The sequence below is a fragment of the Ctenocephalides felis genome, unplaced genomic scaffold, assembly GCF_003426905.1.
Source record: "Ctenocephalides felis isolate EL2017-DRISC unplaced genomic scaffold, ASM342690v1 CF-g0.4_SCAFFOLD_03571, whole genome shotgun sequence".
Taxonomy (NCBI): Eukaryota; Metazoa; Arthropoda; class Insecta; order Siphonaptera; family Pulicidae; genus Ctenocephalides; species Ctenocephalides felis.
The window spans coordinates 30,766,851-30,790,681 of NW_020539725.1; the positions used below are offsets into that span (position 1 = coordinate 30,766,851).

The 23,831-nt window shown below is 26.4% G+C and overlaps 1 protein-coding gene across 1 annotated transcript in view; it reads right to left on the reverse strand.

Moving 5' to 3' along the window:
* Positions 1-23,831, reverse strand: part of LOC113385903 (ATP-binding cassette sub-family G member 4-like) — a 33,265-nt gene that overhangs the window by 1,393 nt on the left and 8,041 nt on the right. Inside the window, exons 2-8 of the mRNA XM_026623725.1 lie at positions 18,533-18,650; positions 11,775-11,964; positions 10,165-10,310; positions 5,335-5,573; positions 3,082-3,341; positions 2,839-3,007; positions 832-1,088 (exon numbers count right to left, since the gene is read on the reverse strand). Coding sequence (XP_026479510.1) covers positions 832-1,088; positions 2,839-3,007; positions 3,082-3,341; positions 5,335-5,573; positions 10,165-10,310; positions 11,775-11,964; positions 18,533-18,650 — 1,379 coding nt within the window. The remainder of the gene's footprint in view (positions 1-831; positions 1,089-2,838; positions 3,008-3,081; positions 3,342-5,334; positions 5,574-10,164; positions 10,311-11,774; positions 11,965-18,532; positions 18,651-23,831) is intronic.

The window sequence follows — 23,831 nt, forward strand, 5'->3', positions numbered from 1 at the left end:
TAGAATTGTAAATTAATAAAAATAATCAGTAATCGTGTTAAACTATTAAAATACAATCATCCAATAATATTAGTATACTTTATATACTAACTATCCAAATTTTACAATAAGTATCGTTGCCATTTAATTACTATCTCATTTGATTAAAATTTTTATATGAATATTTCACTGGATCGTTTACTACTAATGCATTTATTATATTTATCACACATTTATTTATCATTTCGTATGGTTAATTGAGATGAGTAAATATTATTTTGTAAACCTGCAATTAAGGTATCGCATTGAAAGGCGATTGCCTCATATTTTTGTACTATTTATTTAAAATGAATTTAATTAAGTATCTATGTTAAAAATGTATAAAAATGTATACAGGTATAAAAGTGCACAAAAACTTAAGAGCTTTAGAAAATAACAAAAACAAAGCTTACTAGCAATATAAATGATTAAATCATATGTTTGTCATAATAACTTTAATTTCCTTAGTCACAGAAAATAATATTATTCGTGATATTTTGATAGCACACCTAGTTTAATTAATTTGTATAAGTATAATCGAAAATTTTGACCTGATGATCTGAAGACTATTTATGAACACATGTACAACATTCAAATGATTCTTTTTATGTAAAAAAATTCTGTTGTTATTCTTATGTGTATATAATCTAATATAAGATTGTATATGCATATGTTTATATGCTTATATACATAATAATTGTTAGACTCCATGTAAAAATATTTGCTGTTATCTCTCATACCAGACAAATTGACTGACTCAATTTCAAGGTATCTGATCATTTGTTATTTTCAATAAATAAAAAATTTACTTACAATCACATTTAAGGTAGATCCAATAGCAACACCCATAGCTTCAGAGACAAGTGCCAAAAGAATGCATGTGCACAGGAACATTGCCGCCCTAGAAATCTCCAGAGGTTGCCCGGACAAAGTGTAAGTTATCGTGACATAAACAACGCAGACAAAAAGTTGTAGAGGAAGCCTGGATAAAGTCATAGCCATGTAGTACGAGTTAAGGGAGTACCACCGGTTGAAATGTTCGCGTTTTAATAGTTGCACATCTGTTGGAACTGGAAATTATAAAAAAATATTAATAGAATCGTTTATTTATATAATAATAACAAAATTTTCTAACCCATTTAACCTACAATCAGTTCAGATATTTTTTATTAACTCTAGCTCAATGAACGAGACTGAATCATGTGAACCAATTGTAAGTGAAACGCGTTAGGAAATTGTGTGTTATTTTTAGGTTTTTATTTTTTTTACTTTTTTACTAATGGTTAAGTATTGAACCATTTTTCAATCCTCCAATGCACAAATTTTTTGCCAAGATACTTTCAGTCCTCTGGATAAACCTTTTGAAGGACGGTTACAAGTTTTGAAAATTTTAAATTAATAGTTTAACAAAAAGTTTTAATTATAACAAACTTGAAGTATTGTTGTTACTCTAACTATTTTTTGTCTTAGGAATGTTACTTATGTTTCATAGTTTAAATGAACAAAAATAATAACATTAACCATAATAACCAAAAAATGGTCACAGGTTGACAAAAGCTCCAACTTTTAAACATTATGAAATAAATCGTTTTTTCTAATTATTTTCATAATATTTACAGTATTGTTTATACTATGACCTTGTTTTGGCTTTACATTGGGTTCATTATTATACACCCTGTACATAATTAGTATTATACTCTTAGCATAAGGCAAGGATTGGAGATTGTATGACCATATGTAATTAAAGTAATTTATATATATATATTATATATATATATATAAATATGTTTAATTTGAGTTAAAAAGCCGGTCGTTACATCAATAAAAATTTATTTATTTGAAATCCATACGTTTCGGCTAGCATCTAAGCTTTCATGCAGTAGAAATCAATTTAAAATTTTGTATCCTAATATAACATATGAAACCTTTATTCATCCTTGGTATGAGTATGTTTATTGATAAAATACATATTTTTTAACATCACACATGGTAAAACACAAATAACTTAACAAGTTGTCAAAACTATGTATTTACTGTTCGGAGTTTACGATAGAAATTAAAAACTCTCATACTATTTTTATTGATGTAATGCTCGACTTTTTAACTCAAATTAAACATATTATATCAACATCAAATTCAAGAGACTATTCAAATATATATATATATATATATATATATATATATATATATATGATGTTGGTGTTAATGCATAATGATCATTTTTGACCTTAAAATGGGGTTTTTTACTTTCATCCGTAACCGCTAGACCTGCCTTCCCAGAAATTTAATCAGTTTTCCATCTTGTCAATACAAGTAAAATGTTTTTCGAACTATTAAAATCGCACGTATTATATATATAATACCGAAAATTTCTGTAAAAAATACTTCTACATAGCATCATGCAAATATAATGAAAAAATACTCCTAACTAATATCATAGCATAAATACTTCACTGTATAGCGAAGCTGATTTCTTTTGATTGCAAAAAACGTATATACAAAATGTAAAGCTTGTCGTATTAAATCGGGAGTAAATTCATTAACGAAAGTGCATCTACGTACTCGTATACTCAGAACTTAATAATTGTACTAAACATTTCTGAAAAAATACTTCTAACTAGCATCATACAGCAATAATGAAAAAATACGTAATTGATAAATAAAATTCTATCAAACAACATCACATTAATAATTTACTGTATAGCGTAGCTGATTTGTCTTAATTGTATAAAAAATATAATACCTAATGTAAAGCATGTCGTATTAAATCGGGAGTAAATTTATTAACAAAAGTGCATTTATAAATACTCGTATACTCACAACTTAATAATAAAGGCAACATCGGCAGATACAAAAAACTTATTGTACACGTAAAGCAATATCCAAAATTAAACAGGGTTTTCGAGGCATCATTTCCCATTCCGTAGTATGTGCTCCCTAATAATAATGCTAGGAAAATATATAATACAATTTTCAGCCACATGTTGCTCTGAAAAGAAATAAACTATTAGTCAAAAAGAGTATTATTGCAACAGCTTAGTTTTATGAACCGAATTGATTTACCGGATTTCGATAATCTTGTAATACTTTTCTGCAAAATAGTATTTTGAACTGCTGCCAAAATGTAGTTCTCCTTTTGAAATATTCTGCTTTAAGTTCTTCGTTGAAATGTCGTTCTTTTGATCGTGCTGAAATATATTTATTTTGTTGTTCGTTTATTAATTCCATGTCTAAAGGCATCCACTTTTTTCTTCGTCCATTTTCTATGGCGGCGACCATCCTTTCATTATGCTCTCCGTATTCACCACTTGAAACTTCTATCACTGTAGAATTGAAAAAGTAAACAAAAATTACAAATATACTATTTTGATAATAAATTAAACAGAAAAATTGCATAAAAAAGTTTAAAAAAAATATGTATCCATTTCATTTATCCATGAATGACCAGGAATGAAATTGCCTCATACGACATTGTCTATTGAAAAAATGCTATTAAAAGAAGGATATTTATTGTTAGTTTAAGGCAAACAACAATATCATGATAATGCTTTGAAAAGACTTGAATATTTAAACCTGCTTTTTATTTTCAAGATATTAAAGAAAATGTAGAACTATCTCAAATCATGAATGAAAACCTTTAGTTAGAAGAATTTCTTAGTAAAACAAACGGATTCAATTATCAAGATAGGAATGAAATTTGCTAATAGATTCAAAGATATAACTGAATTTCGACGATGAAAGTTTATTAAAAATACGTTAAATTTAATGACTAATAGAAAAACTCAACTGGCAGATAGTCGATAAATATCAAATACAACATATTTCGTTTACGATTCAGCATATAAATTTGGTTAAGAAATAAATGTTTAGATAGGTCAGCATCATCAAAAAAAACGACAATAAAAGCTTTTTATTGATTGAATGAAAATAGATTTTTATTGATTGAATGTTATTCAAATATCTATTTTTGCAACCGAATTTAAAAACTGTCCCAAGTTTATTCACAATTTTTTGTATTCACTATTATGATGGGCATAAAAATTTCGAGGCCCTTCACACTTTCCCAAGGTTTCTTAGGTTACTACAAGGTTAAAGGTTACATATATTTTTCCTAATTACCTTATGAAATAATTTACAAAATGAAAAAATGTTACGATTGCGAAAATATTACACATAAACATTATTCCAGAGTAGGTAGTGATAATTGCGCAATACTTCAAGTTTATTTCTAGCTTCTTTTAAAATGGTCTACAAACAAATCTTTATTTTTATTAAATACATTATAAACCAAATAAATAATGCTTAAAATAAATTAAAAACTGAACAACACGTATTAATAAAAATAGGATTTAAATTTTGCTTCTAATCAGTCACCCAAATACATTAGCAAACTCATTGATAACAGAGAACTATCCAAGAAGATTGAAAAGAAAAGCGCCACTGGATTTAAGCCATCAACTCTCCTGATGAAAAATGGGAATGACTTAATCATCATTTATAAGAAAATATTCAATAAGTAAATAGTTAAAATTATATAATTATCAATAAAATATTGTGAATTTTATATCAAAAGGAAAACAACTACTGAGTTGTTTTTTCCAACATGCCCTTGTAGTATACAATGTCCCTTTTCGGCCGACTATTGTAAATTCATCAAATTTATTGAATATCCTTTATTGGACAGTTGTAAATAAAAGAGATAATAAAAGAAAAGAAAAAAAATTACTTCAAATATTTACAGCTAAATACTATCAAATTTGCCTGGTTTATTCATATGTTGAAATAAATAAAATAAAAAATCGAAATCTCATCAAATAGTATTAAGTTACATTGTGGTCAAATAACTCACTGCAATCAAATAGGTATGTAATGAAGCAATTAGTTCAAATAGTGAAAAATGAGTGGATGAATAAATTTAAATAACAATACTCCTAATTGAATTAAAAATAACTTCAAGAATTGTTTCAAATATTAATTTGCAATCAGAAATGACATTTAAGAAGTTATTTTGGAATCAAATTCAGCTGAAATTGAATAAGGTAGTAGTAAATAATGAATAATATGTATGTAGCTGTACAAGATTGCTTGTGCAACTTTATTGTAAAATTCACGAATAAGATTGTATGTATATATGAATGTTTAATAGACAAATCTAAAACAAAGTGAAAATTTGCTTATCCCAATAACGTATCACAAGATTCACAATGAAACATAATGCTTATTTAGCTCAATATATGTGACGCGCATTCCTACGTTGAAAATTGAAACTTCATCAAGCGGATTTAAATCGCAATCCGGTTAATTAAATTCGCTTACCAAAATCAGCTGGGTTATAATGTATAGGGCAATGAAGTCCCAATGAGCTCAAATAGGGCACGATGTATTCGCCCGCGCCCTGGTAAATGCATTGACCGGCCGCTACAATGTAAACGTGGTCGAACATCGCAAACAATTTGGCCGACGGGGTGTGGATCGAACAAATCACTGTCCGGCCGCCCGATGCCACGTGTTTCAGGAGCTGGACGCACTGCGACGAGGCCATGTCGTCCAGGCCGCTGTATGGATAAATAATTACATTTATATTATTCTATTATATAATATATATATAATATTTATCGTTAGATACTACGTGCGTTGAACATATGTATTATTCTTAAGAGCATTTACTATTACTGGTGGTTAATATATAAACTACGTAATATATTTGATTATTCACCCCTAACATAGTAATATGGTCCATCTCATACACGTGCATCGATATATTTCCTACTAACGAACGGTTTATCAAAACCACATACGAACTACGCAAAATATCCTATTATGTTCTCTTATAATTATAAATCCTTATTATATAGTATTAACTTTGGTATTTGCTCTTAACAAGTAAGATTGTTATTTATAAAAAATATTATTGAAGACTTATGAAAATATATGTTATTTTAAAATGCCATAAGACGCCCTATTTAACAATGGCATGTAAAGCCTTAAAATACATAATAATTAATAACGTAGTAGAGTTGGTAGAGTAGAGGCAGCAAGTCGGTTGTGGTCAGTCAAAATAAGGCAATTAGTAGAGTTAATAGTCGGTTGTTCTACAATAGCAGTTGTCTTAGGGATAATATTAAATAAATAATAACCATATCAAAAGTCTTGGTTTGTCAATACTGATCGGCGCTCCAAATATTATTTTACAATGCGCTAATAAAACCAATACGGACTTATGGCATACAATTGTGGGGCTTAATCGTGTTAGCAAATCTAACATTGTGCTACTGCAACGTGCCCAGTCTTAAATTTTGAGACCGATTGCTAATGCTCCATGGTTCAAAAGGTATAAGACCCTACACGATAATCTTAACATGGAATTTATAAACAGAGTTATAAAAATTATCAATCATTTTCGAAAATTGGAACATTATTTAAATTCTACAGTCACTCAGATTCTTTAAACGCCAATTTCAAGAAGGCTGAGGAAGAAGCTGCCCAATGATAATATTGAAGACCATTAGCACTACTACATCTTTGCAGTATTGATGAATTCACTTATTGGAGTGATTCTCCAACTATCGATATAATATTTACCACATTAATTTATATGTGTGTTTGAAAGTGTGTGTTTATGTGGGTAAATGATAAAAGCCAAATGGCTCATAGGATTCTACTGTATTCTGATTGCTATTGAATATAAATAAAAAATAAAAAATAAAACATAATTTTGTGACAGCAGTTCCGACATATTTTGTTGACAGCAGTAAGACATTATTTGGTGCCATCGGTAGTCCCAACAATATATACAGTGATGATAATATTTCATAATTATATTCTATTTGTGAAAATCAAAATACCATGATTATGTTTTATTTTTTATTTTTTATTTATATTCAATAGCAATCAGAATACAGTAGAATCCTATGAGCCATTTGGCTTTTATCATTTACCCATGATATTAGTGTAAGTTCATAATATAGTCATATTTTGAACATGTATGAAATATTTGCATTTAGTATTATTAGATTTTACTATATATGCAAACAAATTATGTCTATAATGTAAATAAATGTTTATCTACATATATATATATATATATATATATATATATATATATATATATATCAACATACACATCATAAAACATTTTCTTATGTAATAAAAAAATTTCATTCGAAGCAAAAACTAACTACTTTTTTACATGTGTTTTATATTTTTGACGCACGTATTACTAACATCTCGTATATCCACAGTGCAATGACTCATATTTATAGCAATTAAATATCGAGAAAAAAATAAAGCATTTAACATATATATTAAAAAAATGCGAAAAGAAAATGATTGAAATAAAATGACGCATTTATTCGTTGCATCAGCCTATGATATGATATAACAAACAAAAAATATAAAATTGAAGGGTACAAGAAGTTCTGATAAGTCATTGTTAAGTACGGTATGTTATTCAAATTTTGAATGTAGAACCACATGTTTATAGATAGAATCACTTAAAGGTCATTAAAGACTTGTACTCGTTGTGATATATTGTGAATATTATAATATTACAAGTACATTTAAAATCTATTATTATAAAACACACCGAGTAAGCCAAAATTTCAATTCAGATATTGTTGTCTCAAATGTAACTTCATCATTTTGTGTTTGTTTTAGACTATAAAAAAGTAGCGCAATTTCAATCAAAATATTGTTAAATACAGAGTTCAAAAGACACCGACTTACAGGAAGTCCACGCACCTCAATTTCCGCAAAAAAGACGATCTAAAAAACTGCAAAGTCATATAGTGACCGAGCACAATTATGTGTAGGTCATTAAGATTTAACCGACAGTTTGATTTTCATAGCTCATGGTTAAGTATCATGAAAGATAATAATTAAATTCTATTGTAAGATGAAACGAGAGTCCTAAAGTTCAAGTACAAATTCCATTAAAATAACTAAATAAGTATGAACTTCCCGACCGATATGTGTAATAAATTTTACTCAATTATAATTGAGGTTTAGCAAAATTTTTAGTCTAAATTAGAGCTATTTTGCTCCAGTTATTAAAAAAAATCTGTTTCTAATTAAACTACAGGGCCTTAATTAGAATAATAAATATTAGCCGTACTAAATATCTAAAAAAGTAGTTTGGTGTACATAAAATTATATGTAATAAAATAATTATGACATTAAATCAAAATTGATATAACTATTAATATTTCCGTAATAAATAATATCGGAGTATATCATGCATTAGCAGTCGAATGCTGATGCAATTTTCATTCAATAATAAATGCATATGCATTCATTGAATTTTTGATTTACCTAATTAGCAAAGGTTATGGAAAATTGTGAAATAAATGAATACTCTTTTTGCAATACGAATATCTTTATATTTTTTATATAAACAAATAAATCTATTGCTGCTAATTATGTGCATCTCTATATAGGCATCATGGAAATATGGTTGTTTGCTCACAGCATCCATTATTGTTATTCACGTGTTTCATTATTATAATTTAATATGACTTTAAAATGAAATTAATTTAAAATAAATAATAAAACTAATGAGCTTAGTCATTCTTAATCTACAAGGTACTACAAAATCGAGAATATGAACTAGTTGTATTCGATCTTTGCATGAATTGAGCAAATAGCCTATAATTTATGTAACATCATTAAGTTCATTATATCAATTTTGTGTGACGTATTTTTTCAACCTGTACATGTAATTCCAGGTATTGTACAATGAACAATACAAGTCCCTGGATACTGTTGGCAAGTAGAAATCAAGTTGTCAATTAATAAAATAATTGAAACTAATGGTGACTTGGAAAAAATACTACATAAAAGAACAACGTCTAGGAGTTAAACGGTGTTTGAAAATCTATAATAAAAGCAGTTTCTTTCGTTGTAGTTTTTTTGGTTGTGAGCACTGTTGTTTAATGTACGAGACCTTAATATAACTTTTAACTATACGTTATAAGATGTATTGTTAATTTTAAGTTAGATTCAACATATTTTTTCATATCACCATTATAATAGCCTACATGTGGGTGGGGTGAAAAGGAGCAAGTACCTTTGCCACGAAAAGGTGTAAACAATAAAAAATAGCAAATAAAAATATGAATTTGGTTAAAAAAAGCAATTTCACAGGAAATAAATAAAATTATTAGTTATTATAACTCAGTGAATGAATAATTTTGACAAAATACCATATCTAGAGTGTATGAGGATTTCACAGAAATGGAAGGTCAATAATTTAAGCAAACTAATCGTTTTATGTTTATTCATAAAACAATAAATAATTTGATTCAATCAACAGAGATACAAAAAAAACAATCTAACCAACCTGAGACAATGAGTGAGATTAAATCGTATTATATCTACAAAAACAAAGTAAAAACATTACACGCCATTAGAAACACTTAAACATATTAATTGCAAATTAATTATAATTTCTAACAGTTTGTTAATTTGTAATTGTAGAGTTGATTATATTTATATACTTATAAATCTATTGTCGTTAATTATATTACAAAAATACACATTTCTTTATCTGATTCTCTAAATTAAAAGAAAATAGGTTAATAATACAAATATTATCCAGCTCTTTTTGTTTTTAATTCCGGATCACAAAGTTCTACTATCACTATGATATGAATAATTTTATATGAATATTTATAGTGTGTTATAATTTCTCTTCCTACTTGTTGCAAATTCTCTGATAATAAAAGCATTGTTATTTTTTTTTTTAAACCGACTCGGAAAATTTTATCCAGCTGCGGACGCTGATAAAGTGTTTGTGATGCAAGTGAATATATTTAATTACAATTATGCAAATCTGCTTGAATATAAGTTATTATTAAATTCTAAATAAATAAATTGTAATTTAAATTTGATATGCAGATAAAATTAGTTTAAACACGTGTTTATCTTATTAAAAAACTTCCGAATGCGCAAAATCGAAACATTGCATACGAATGGAAATTATACACCTCCATTAACGTGATAATTTTAATGTGAATTCTGATGTAACGATTCATGAATATAATTATTGATTATCGTGTAAATAAATTAAAAATAAAATAAGTGTATCACATACACATAGATTAACTAACATACAAAATTAAAAGAAATGTATATTATTAAAATACTCACGTTGTAGGTTCGTCTAAGAAAATTACAGGTGGATTATTCACCATCTCAAGCGCAATGGAAAGTCTTTTACATTCTCCACCTGACAATCTAGAAGTTGTTGTATTTCTTGTTTTGTTTAACCTCAACATTGATAAGATTTCGGATATCTAAAATTTAAACAAAGAATTATAAAATAGAACGAAAAAAATGTGATAAAGCTATGTAAAAAAAAAGTGTTCTTATGAAAAATAATTTTGATCAAAGTGTACAATTCTTGAGAAATATGCTGAAAATATTTCTACGTGAATTTAAGTTATTTTAAAAATAACATTCGCTTTCTTTCTTAATTGCAAACATTAGAAAATATTACAAAATATAAAATAATATTGAATTCTTCGTGTCTGTTTTTATTATTTCGCTTAAATTCCATTTTCAATTTGGCATGTTTTTCTTGGCATGTTGTTAATTAGATATTCAACTTGTGAATATAGTGAGTTTTTAGAAATCTTGTGAACAAACAACGCAAAACACCAAATATTGTGTTAATTGAAGTAGAATTTATATAATTATTATTAATATATTTATTATCTAATTATTATTAATATCATAAATAGAAGAATATGCTTTGAAATATTAATTCAATAAATCACATAATTACGAAAAAATCGTAATAAATAAAGCAAAATTTTCATCATCTCAGTGAAACCAGGGGGATATAGGTTACTGCACTTAAAACAAGTTGCTGGAACTTTTCGCTTTATAAACAAAAAATACAGAACCTTCAAAACATTTTACTGAAAACTTTAGGGGCATGTATACCAACACAATAAAAAAAAATTTTTGACAATCAGACACTCCAGACCCGCGAAATTTAATTATTAGTAATTCCGGGTACTTTTTGAACACACCTCGTATACGTATGTATTGATATTCAGTTTTTTCTGTGATAAAACTTATCCTAATAGAAGTTTACTCAAAACAAATTCTTCTCAATGAAAATCTGAAATATTTGTGACACTCCTCTACAATCCCTTTATAAACTTCCCCTAATCTAGAAACTTTTGAACCAAGTTATCCGAATAATATCTTGCAATATTATATTTAAGCGTCTTGGTGTAGAGTTTTCGCTAAGAGTTTTCATCGATTCAGAAGCTCAGATGATAAATGGACTTTGTGGAATCTGATTAGTAAGTTTGTTACAAAACTCTTCAGAGCGAGTTGAATGACTCGCAATAATATTTCATTTGCATTGAAGATGATGCATCTTTCGACAATTAATTATCCATCCTTAGATAATATATAAATATAACACATTAAGGTTAAGGATTCAAGTCGACCTGCTATATAAAGCTAATATTATTTTTAAGTTCAACATGCATATAAAAATTTCTGTACCATACGTGCTTTATAGCTAATGATTAAAATTTTTGAATGAAATAAAACAGATTTATCATTGCATATCAGTGCCTAATGATTAAAATTTTTTGGCTGAATTTTTTACATTATTTAATTATGAATTACAAGTTCCTATTGTTTAGATTACTAAAAGTTTTTAATATTTCATGTTCTTCAATATAGCAATAATTTGTATTAAAGTATAAAAATAATTAATACAAAATTATTCTACTTACTAAGTGTTCCTTCTGTTCAGTACTAATTTCGTTGCCCAATTTGAGATCAGCTGAAATTTTCATAGCTTCTGCAACTGTGAGTCGCGGCTGTAGTAAATCTTCTTGCATGATATACCGAGACATTTTGCGAAATAATCGAATATCTCGAGGAGATCCATTGACAAGAATGGAACCAGTAGCTTCGTATGCCCTGAAAGAAATAGATTTCCATGAATATTACATATGAAACATGTTTTTGAATATTATATTATTATCATTTATAGTTTTTTTCGATACAAAAAATTGACACAGTATCAGTCAAACCAAATTTTGCAATGTTAAAGCTTTAATCGTTCAAGCCTTGAATTTGATTTTTTTTGGAAATTTGGCATTCTTTTAAAGTCATTTTTTTATTTATATATATAATTTTTATTTATACCTATAATAAATTCTTTCAAATAATATTTCATATAAATGAACTGTATAGAACAGAAAAGTAAGAATTTCTCCCCTCAAATGAAGGTAGAAATCGATTCAAACGATTCGATTAAGTTAAAGAACATAAGAAAATTTAGAAGGTAAATTTAGTTATTGGAAATGATTTTTGAAATACATGCTATTATAAAAATTTTAACGATTCGTATCATTATTCATCACATTTGTTAGTCAAATCGCATATTATAGAACAGTTATTCACGACCACCATAAATGAGAGAGTGAATTAAATGTAAAGCATTTCTTAAAATAAAATTATTATTTACATAATTGCATTTAAATCTTAATTAACAGTTTTATATTACAACCTAATTGATAAATTTTTTTTATAATTTACTTCATATACCATCCGGATATATAAATTACTGTGACAATAATTTGTCATAATCATTTATCAATAAACAAAACAGGTCATCAATATAAAACACATTTTCTCGACGATTCATTGTAAAACAAGCTTGGATAAAATTATGCAGAATGAATTATGACAAACATTCAAGATTAATTGGATAAGTTCCTAGACAATTATTATTATAAAAAATCATGTTTAAAAAAAGTGAACATAAACAAGTCGATTACTGATGTTGAATTATAATAATAAAAGAGAGAATACTGAAAAATTTTCACACAAATGGATTCATTCATTTTAGAAAATCTTTTTTTTTTTTAATTTTTAAATGAAAAAATATATTACTAATATTAAAATTTACTTAATTGAAAAAGAAAATTTAATTAAATTTTTTTGAAATCAATTTTTTTAAAAAAGATTTAGATATTAGTATATTTGAACAACAGAGGTTTCCAAAAACGTACAATTCTGAAAATTAAAAATTAAAAAAATGTAGTTATTTGAAGAAGCGAAATGTCTTACTATATTAAGTATCACTACCAAAAATCTTGATGACCTGTATTTAAAGATTTAGACGTTTCTAAAATAAAATAAAAATGGTAAGTTCTAGTAAATAAATTTTTAAACACATTGCACATTGGCATGAAACTCTACATATTCAATTGGCATTTGACATTTAAAAAAAATAGTCATATTGAAGATTTTGAGAAAAATGTGCTTATGCTGACTTACTAGCGTAGTCAGCATGAAAACAGTTATAAAAAAAGATTAATTAAAAATTTTCATTATTATAAGTTAAGGCACCTATCAGCATCTATCATAGTGCCAAGTTTCATCAAAATCCCAGACGAGCAATAGAAGGATTTTCCTTGTTAGTACTATTTCTTGAACAACGAACAAATAGTTTTTTACGCAACTTATACAAATTCTTTTTAAACAATCCAAATCTGTTGTTCACAAAACGTTTGAACACCAAAATACATTTTACATCCCTAATTAATTGATTTCGTTTTACTAGATTATGTCCGAATGACAAGATCTGAAAAACTTTATAAGATTTGAGTCAATTTTATGTTAGTAAGTTGTCCTACAAGGAAATACCAATTTCTCAAATATAATATTATAAACCCTCAGTATAGAAGTGATTTGTACTCTTGTCACCCTCGTACTATCTTTTCATCAGTTTGCAAATCTGATTGCAAATCGTGAATGTATTTTCGCACCCATACGAATATGCGTTGAAAGGTTGACATTGTGCAAATGAGTTTTGGCTGAATCTTTCCAGCACTTTGAGATTAATTTCTACGATAACCCATTTCGCATATATGGCAATGTAGGTGATATATGTTTTCGCAACAAAACATTTGAAATAAATCATTGTAAAATTTTATTAAAACTCATATGGAGACCGGTAAACTCTGAACTATGGAAAAGTTTCATTGACGGTCCGTTGCTCAATTTCGTATCACAATATTATTTTGAAATTATTCAACCGAAACTTTTATTCGCGACGTGAAATGAAATAGTAAATTACACGATATGTTATGATTCCTCTTTTTTCATGTTGTAAATGTCTAGTTTATATAGAATGTTGAAATGCATTTATTATTAACATAATTATTGGTGAATGCACTGGAGTAGTTGGAAATTTTACTTGCATTATGTTACGTAAAATGTTCATGGTTATGTATTATCTATGCGTTTCAGTAGAAAATACGCGAACAAATTACTCTAACTCGAAAATTGCACATAATCGCTACAAAATGAAGAAATAAAGCTATTTATATATTAGCAAAGAGAAAGAAACATCCACTTAGTTTCATTTTATATATTAAAGTAATTAGTAACAACTACGGTTAAGAAATATAATTGTATTATTTAGCAACAGAAAAAATATAGAGATTTTGATAAAAGTTCAATATAGCTTATTTAGAAATCAACAAGGCCTAAGCAAATATTTTAAATTGAAAATCAGGCATATTTTCCTATAAGCTTCAAGGAGTTAATACAAACCCTTAAAAACACAGGTAAATAATTTCACTTGCAAAATCTATTTTTTAGGGAAAATTTATTAAATACAAAATTGGCAACATTTAAATTCGATTCTTTTTGTACATTGTATTTGTGATTGCAACGTGTTTTATTCATATTAATAATAAATTTTCGCGTTTTCAATATTCACTTTTGTAGAGGAAATTAAAAAACATCTATATATATATATATATATATATATATATATATATATATATGTGTATGAATACATACTCATTTCGCGAGTACTTTGCGGAAACCTTAAAATGAAGTCAATGTAAGTGAAAACATTAATAACATTAAACATTTTATAGATTTAGAAACTCAATTTTATAGCTTGTATTTTATACCAACGGGAATAAATATAATATTATTCTAGTCATATATATGGCATAATCAATCAATTCTATGCTCCACAGAGTGCAGAAGGTCCATGACCCACATGCCAGATTAGCATAAGAATATGACACCTATTGTTGGGCACTTTAATATTGTATTGTTAGAAATAATAAAGTAAAAAATATCGCACATTTTCAAGATAATTTGGCGAACGTCCCTCAAACGAAAATATTATATTAACACTTCGAATGCTGCCGGAAATTTGTTCAAAAATATGAATATATGATTCATAATTTTGAATTCAAATTGAGTAATATATTATATATATATTGTAAGAAAAAAATCTTTTTGGGATCTTATATTTCCAACAAATAGGTATCTAATTTCCACTATAGCTTTTTTTAGTATTTCAATAAAAACCGCAAAAGAAAACTACAAAATGCCAACATCAACCATCGTATGATATTTCCAATCACTTTCATTATATTTGTTGCATTATGAATGAGATTTTGCATCACACCCAAACGGCTTCTTTGACTTAATCGTTTTGTTTATAGAATATAATACATTAAAATTGAGCTTTGTTTAAATTTGAATTTAAAAGTTTTTAGTATTATATAATCATCAATAAGCATATTCCTCTGACCCTTTCGCCTTCTATATAAGTACTGTTTCTTACTGAATATATATGAAGTAGTTGTAATTGACGTAATTTCATAATTACATAACTAGTTCAATATGTACTATAATTAACTCTATAATTCAATTCAGAAATAAATATTAAATAAACAAGCAATAGAAAAAAACTTGGTTGGAATATAAATCAAGTGTTAATTGAAGATGTATAGGTAAATAAGAAGTAAAATATAGTGAAGAAAATAAAATTTTAAGTAAGGCTCTTTAAAAATTTGGAAAATCTAATTTGTGATCGTTTGAAAACAGTATTTTATGTATTTGTGAAGAAGAATTTATGTATTTATAAAAAACATATAATCGTCTAGCTATGTCTCACTTGGCAGTCAAAGTGTTTTCTGCATGCGTCAATATATGTTTTATGCATAAAGTATAATTTCTTATGTATATATTTATATTTTATGGTGTTAATTTGTTTTATTGCCAATTCTAAGGTAATAATATATATTTAAGCGTTGAAAATGCGGAAATGTGTTTTTACAATTGTGAAAGAATCTAATTGCGAGAATTTTAAATTATCTTAAATCTAATTTAGAATTAGACAAGCTTTAATGGTTTTATGATGTTAATGAAATAGAAACTTATGTGATTAAATAATTACCAACTGAACAGGATGCAATTGAAAAATTATAGTAGGTTTGTTATAGAGGATAATAAACTGGCTAATTATATAAGAAAGATTAGTAAAATGATTTATATTCATTTTGTTATTTAAATCATTTGAAATTCATTATTGAATAAAAAAAATAAAATTGCACTTGATGATATTGGACATCCAAATCTATTCAATCAAGTTAAGTACTTTTTAATTCAACAAATTTTTAAAATTGCAAATTCACTGTTTAACATATAGTTTTAATCTTAGGAAACCTAGGGTAATTGTATTATTATTTTTACTGTAATATTAGTAGAAGCCATCGTTACGGTTCTAAAGTTCAAATGATTAAAATTTAAAAAAAATTAATTACACAATCAGCAAAAATGGTCACAGCTCTATAGCACAAAGCTCTAACTTTTACTAAATGCTCATAGATTTCAAACAGTGTTAACGCCTAAGGCTCAACCCGGTTCTAAATCATTCAAATATATTTTAATACACGATAAGAATTATAAAACCTCATCCTTCATTGTATTTGCAAACCCTCAAACATTAATACTTTTTTCTAAAAAACTATTTTTCTTTGAACCCGATTCAAACAAATCTCAGGTCAACAACTGATTGGACAAAAATGTAATGGGATGTCGCTTAGATCCACAAAACCAATCAGAAAAATAACTTTAAAATATAGAAAAACTCTGTAAATCAGTAATATCTCAAACATCATCTGAGTAACAAGTATAGAATTAACATTCAAACTTGTGAACATAAAAAACAGCATTGGTTTAGAATTCTAGGGTGGTAGCATTCCTGCGATACTACAATCAATCCTGTCACCCTATTTCGGCTTAATGACGAGTTCTGTTACACCATGTTATATATATATATATATATATATATATATATATATAATTATACTTTTTTTCTAGCGATATATATAATAATACTTTTTTACTTCTTACGACATCTATTTTTCAACTGGGCCCTATTCCTTTTTTTACCTTTTTGATATTTCATGACTCACCTAGTTGACCTTGGATAGAAAATTCAGACTCCAACGATCGTTGGTAATGCAGTAAAAGAAATGACTTGTAACGGATAACACATAATGCTAATTTAGATTTAGATATTTTAGATTTGAAATTATAACACACTGATGATGAGACAAATCCAGTCTCGAAACGTTTGTAAAATTATTATTTAATAAATTAGTGCAAAAAAGAGTGTTACTGTTCATATTTCAAAATTAATATATATATATATATATATATATATATATACCCATGTAAAAATTAATATCGGTACAATATATTACCAATATCGGTTTTCTGTGGCCGTGATTGCCTATATTGCACAAATATAGGCGAACGTCGGTTCTGTGATGATGTCAACTAATCGACCAGGCCAACGTCAGCCGATATTGAGGCAATAATCTCTATAAATGGCCTTGTCCATTATAATATATTAACAACAAATAAAATATGTTCAGATGCTGTGAAATGTTTTATCGAGTGATGATGTTATAAATAGGAAAGTTTATTTGCTTTTGTTATTGTTATAAAAAAAGTTTACTTGATATGTATTAATAAATATCTATTAAAAAAATAATCAATATTTATGACACTTTTGTGTTTTATAAATAATCATATTTTTAATGCAGTTATATATTTGTATCATTGTTTATATTTAATAAATGAATTTCCACAAAAACATTCTTAATAAATTTACGTATATGTTCATTTCAGAGATAAATAAATAAATAAATAAATAAATAAATTTCAGGTGTTTTATTGTTAAATAAATGACATTGATTTATGCGTTATATTATTTCAACTTCAAATCTTCAAATATTTGTGTAAATATTTCAACATCAGTTATAAGTTTCAGAATAATTCAATAATTAATAATTCTAAATGTTTACCAGCTCTCTGTCTAATTGTATATTACCTTACCAACATTCAACAATTTGTAGGCAACATTGGTTCCAAATTTCCAAATATAGACCAATATAGACCAATGTTGGTTTACCTATATGGCCTCAATATAAAAAATGTTCAATTTTTATGACCAGCCGATATTGGTTTCAAATTTGACCAATGTAGATTTTATATTGCTTGTAGATTCAGACTATATTAATTTCTACATGGGTATATATATATATATATATAAATATATATATATATATATATATATATATCTTTATATATGATAAACATAAATATAAATGTATTTGCTTGAGGCAAAAATGTGATTTCAATTTTCTACGGTACATACTTGTATCCAGCCAATATGTTTAGCAAAGTACTTTTTCCCGCTCCAGATATTCCCATGATAGCTGTCAACTCCCCAGATCGAAAGCATCCGCTTACTCCTCGCAAAATACTTTTCTGACCTAAAAAATGAAAATGTATTTTAAAAACATTTTTAAAATTTATATCATAATACTTGGGATAAGAAGATGTTATTGTTTTGTACTCATTCTCCTATGAGATATTATAGAATAATAACATAACATTGGTTCATTATAAATATTATTTAAGAGTACTACAAATCAATTTTTATTATTTTAAATTTTATCAAATTATGTCTATTCATTTTTTCACCCTACTAGTTGAGAATATTTTTAATTAACAACTCTAACCTGCATCAGAAAAACAAAATTAGAAAAATAATATTAATGAAATATGCTTATAAATTCATTGACAATAAAATTCTTGACAGATTTCTCATTACTTTTTTTTTGCTTTCATCAACAATCATTACATTTGTAAAAATAATAAAACTTTATGGATCAATAATTTATTGTAAGATTTGAAAAATTGTACAATTGTTTTTATTTCCAATATACAACAACAGATAGAGATGACGTACAAAAACAAGAGTCTTACGCGTTAGCTGAAAGTTCAGTAGTTATATTTATAATTTTAAAATCATTCGTTATTTATTTCTTTATTTATTATGATAAAAAAAAATTATTGAAGAAATTTGATTCAAATTTTTAATAGAATATTTACTAATGTGCTGCTCTTGCAATCCAAAAGTGTCAATTTTAGGATTGTTTTCTTTTTTGTTGAATTTGTTCGTTAAAAAAATTATAACTAAAAATAAAACTATATTTTTTAGCATCGAAGGTTAATGAATTTTTATAGAGTTTCTGCATATTATTACAGATAGCAAAGAAGTAGATTATTGAGCAATAAAATGATTAAATTTATCAGTTTCCTCATAACTTTAAAAAGTTTATGGGAGTGACTCATGACTTTAAACAATAAAAACTTATCTATCTAAAAATTTAAAGAAATTGCCATTCCTTAATTATAACTTCAATTATAGCTATTGAATATTTAAAGAAAAATCATAAAAATATGATTATTGATTATTTTTAGAAGAATTAACAAATTCGTACAACTCTACTTAACTTGATCTACTTATGGCTAATTGTTAATTTATTTTATTCGGAATCTATAGACAACATACATGCTCTAAAATTTAAGATCCCAATTGAATTTAGCAAATAAAATATTTACTCATAAGACATTTATATAGATAAATCATTTAATATATCGTTTTTGTAAAATTAATTAATATTAAGTATTTGAAAGATAAGGCATAAATATGGCTTTCATTATCAACAAGGCCGTTGAGATCAAATCATCTAAATTTGGCATAATCCTAGACTATGATATAATAATTTGGTCACAAATAAAAGACGTCAGAAGCAAATATCAAATAGTAATCTTCTAAGAATATTGAATTATTGCATGTTAGTAAGCAATTGCATTTTTATCAAAGAGATTTTTTTATAAGTTATAGAGCAGAATATATGACTGTTGTTTCTACGATATATGAGTCACCGCAAATTATAATTGTTTTATTAGTCATGTTATTTCTTCATATTAATGATATAGTGTATTTTAAATGCAAATTTAATAGAATAGTTTTTTATTACTAGTAACAATAGATATTTTTAAATCGAGGTTGAAACGTCCATCGCGGTTAGAACTTCAAATAAAGGAACTATACATAATAATAGAAAACAAATGAGTAAATAAGAATAATATTTATAACTAGAACGATACTAATTGGGCTACATATCCGTAGATTTTCTGCAATTTGAAACGCCATAACAAATAATAAATACCTTTATCAAATAGTTTTTTTAGGTACACAAATTACATTAACGCTATTAGCATTGAATATGCTTGGTATCTGAAGAGCTAAAACGCAAACTGTTTATTAAATTAATTATATTTTTAAGTAATAATAATAATGAATGCTTTGTTCAAGAACAAGGGCATAAACCGATTTAATACAGTGCGATGATTTCCCTATATTCAATTGGAAACTATAATTTTGAACTCTATGTTCGAGTGATTACCAGATTATTCAAAGTCAGAAAAAGTCTGGAAAATTAATACGTTGTAAACACAAAACAGATTTTTAGTATTTGAGAGACTTGTACTATACTCCAAAACTATTTTTTAGAAATCTGAACTACCAATGTTAAAATTTCTAATAAAGATGAGGACTCATCGTTGAAGACATGGAAAAGAATCTTATGTGATTCTAACCAGACTGGTCTAAACTATATTATATTTATAACAAATAATTCAAAACAAGAGTTTGTTTTATCATTTAGTTGTTGTCGGGTTGTTTTATAATTTTTTTTTTCACTTAACCAAATAATATTTAGTTTTTTGTGGAATTAATATCATACAATCTAATATAAGATTGGAAGCTTGACGTTGATAATAATCGTCCTTGATAATAACCCAAATATTCAATATCAGCTTTACTTACAAAGATAACATTAGTAAGATTAATAAATTGTTACAGTAATAAACAATTACCTCTCATGATGTTTATAAATAATAAAGACAACAATACGCATCAGAATAATACCATTAAAACTCAGACATCGTAAATCAATGCATTTTTTAACCCAATGTAAAAATAATAAATAATTGATGATAGTAGAAATAATTAATAATTTGTAATTATTATTACAAAAATAATAATTATTATTATATTTCAAAAAGAATGTTGTTCACTGCAGTTGTATTAAAACCATAAATATAAATACTGCATTGAATATTTTTTCAAAGGCTAATTTACATAGTCATCAGTCAATTCAAATATAAATTTGATTTATATTACATTTGTTTTATAAACTAACAACTGTTAACATGCGGTTAAATGCAGTGATAAGAAAACAAATCAGACTATTGACTAAATTTTTTATTGGTTTCATTAATATATATTAGGATGAGTTCAGACTGTATAAATATTCATTGTCTAACAATTTGATTGTCTCAGATTCATTAAAATCCGTTTATGCAAATATTTGAGTCGCTAAGTTTACGATTTTTTGTGCAGCGATGATTCATTGGTGTATGCATAAATTATAATTTTATTTTAAAAATTTATATATTTAGATATAAAAATTCCGTACATTTTTTATCTTGTTTATTTATATTGACTATATATGTTCGAAATGATTTTTTAAAAGCAAAACAAACAATAACTAAATCATAGCTTTTGCCAAAAAATAATACTGCAAGTCATTCTTGAAAAATTTAATTGAGACAACTTAATTTTCATGTAAAATTATTTCATTTTAAAAAAAAATGTATAATTGTCTACTTGTAGTAGTAAAAGTAGATAAAAAATTGTATATCAAGTGCAACATTTTATAATTTAAAAAGCATCAATATAGGTAAATTTATTAATATTAAAAAATATTTAAAGAATGTTACACGAGATTAACCAATAATTTTTAATGTAGACAGATTGTCAATTTTGTTGATTACTAATATATTTAAATAAACTCCTTCAAATAATTCTAAAAAATAAATCAATATACATCAGGTAAAACAAAAGTGCAGAGTCGAGTGCATTTTAAAACAACTTGAATTCAATGTTTGCAAAAAACAACGTGCACCCAGACACAAAACAAATTAAAACATATTCATTTGCTATTCCGAATTTTTATGTTGATGTAGAATATTGCAGACAGGAATATTTACATAGCTAATGCCATTTAAACTTGAAATTTTCTGGAAACGTAGTGTGTAATAAGAAGACATATAAAAAATGGAAGTTTAATCTAAAATCAAAGAATGATTTTATATCATTGAAATTATAAATCTTAGATACTGCGGACAATATAAATATTGAAATATTGAAAACAACTTGTGAGTAGCATTTTGCCTTAAGGCAAGTTGCATTAACTTGAATTGAGATTCAGCTATTTAGGTATAATGTTCAACTGTATAATTTCAAAATTAAAATTTTCACTTTCATTAAAAAAAACATTCAATACGATTTTCAAATTAAGTTTTTCAAACGCACTTATAATATATATTATGTACGTGAACTGCAATCAGTAGCTACCTACGAAACACCGCAGAACATACATAGGCTTCGGCATAGATTCTGATTAGAATCGCTCACAAGCGATTTTTGTAATGGATTTTTATAATTCAACCGCTTAACGTAGGGGCTCATAATATATTAATATGTTATTTCAGACAAAATCTATTAATATACAAAATTTCATCAAAATAGACAAGAATAATTTTTTAACATTTAGTTATGAAAAAACGGCCTGGCCAGTCTTTACCAGAAACTAATCAACAGTTTCTAACAGTTTTTGAATTTTTAAAATTGATTCAAGACTGTGACAAAAACTTTTACACTTTTCTGCTAATTTCAAAATCGTCGCAAAAAACTGACCTACGTCATTATGGGTTGGGAAATCGTCGCCAAAAACTGACCAACGTCCTTTGTTTTGAGAAAACGTCTACGAAATGTGAAAAATCGGTTCACATACACACATACTTTTTACAAACTTGATGTCATACAATTCAGCATGACTTGAAACGTCAAAAAACATAAAATTATGACTAATCGGATTTTTTCGTACAACCTACTTCGAGAGTATGAATCAAAATTTAACAATAAAAATGATTTTAATATATAAATATTATTATAATTATATTATATTTAATTATAAAGATTATATTGATGCAAAATTTTTATACTATTTTTTGATTGCATCTTTTCAAATATTTTTCAAAAATAATTTATCATTCACCATTTCTCTGCCCAGCCTTGCTTCAGCCGTTGCAGAATGCACAAAATATATTAAATGTACATCTGTTCTATGTTCATAAATAATAATCTTGCGGTCAGATTTATAATTTAATTATTATTATTACGTCATAATTTTCAATTAGATGTCAATTCCAATAATTTATATCCCGCGAACCAGTTCCAGCGAGCAACAAAACCGCAAAAGTTGCTCCAAGCTTGATCTAGGGAAAGTGGAAAGTTGCCGCTGCAGCTAACAATCCTAGAGCGAGAGTCGAAATGCAAAAATTACGGTGTAGGAAGTAAATGTTCTCTTTATATAATAAAACCACTGCTAAAGTTGAAGTTACATGCACTAGACATTATGAGAAATCGGTTCTGAAATAACATTAAAAATACATAACGAGCTCGTTCCGTACATAGTCATTAACTAGCTGAACATAAATATTGTTATTAGGCTTTAATATGAGAAGTTTGCTTT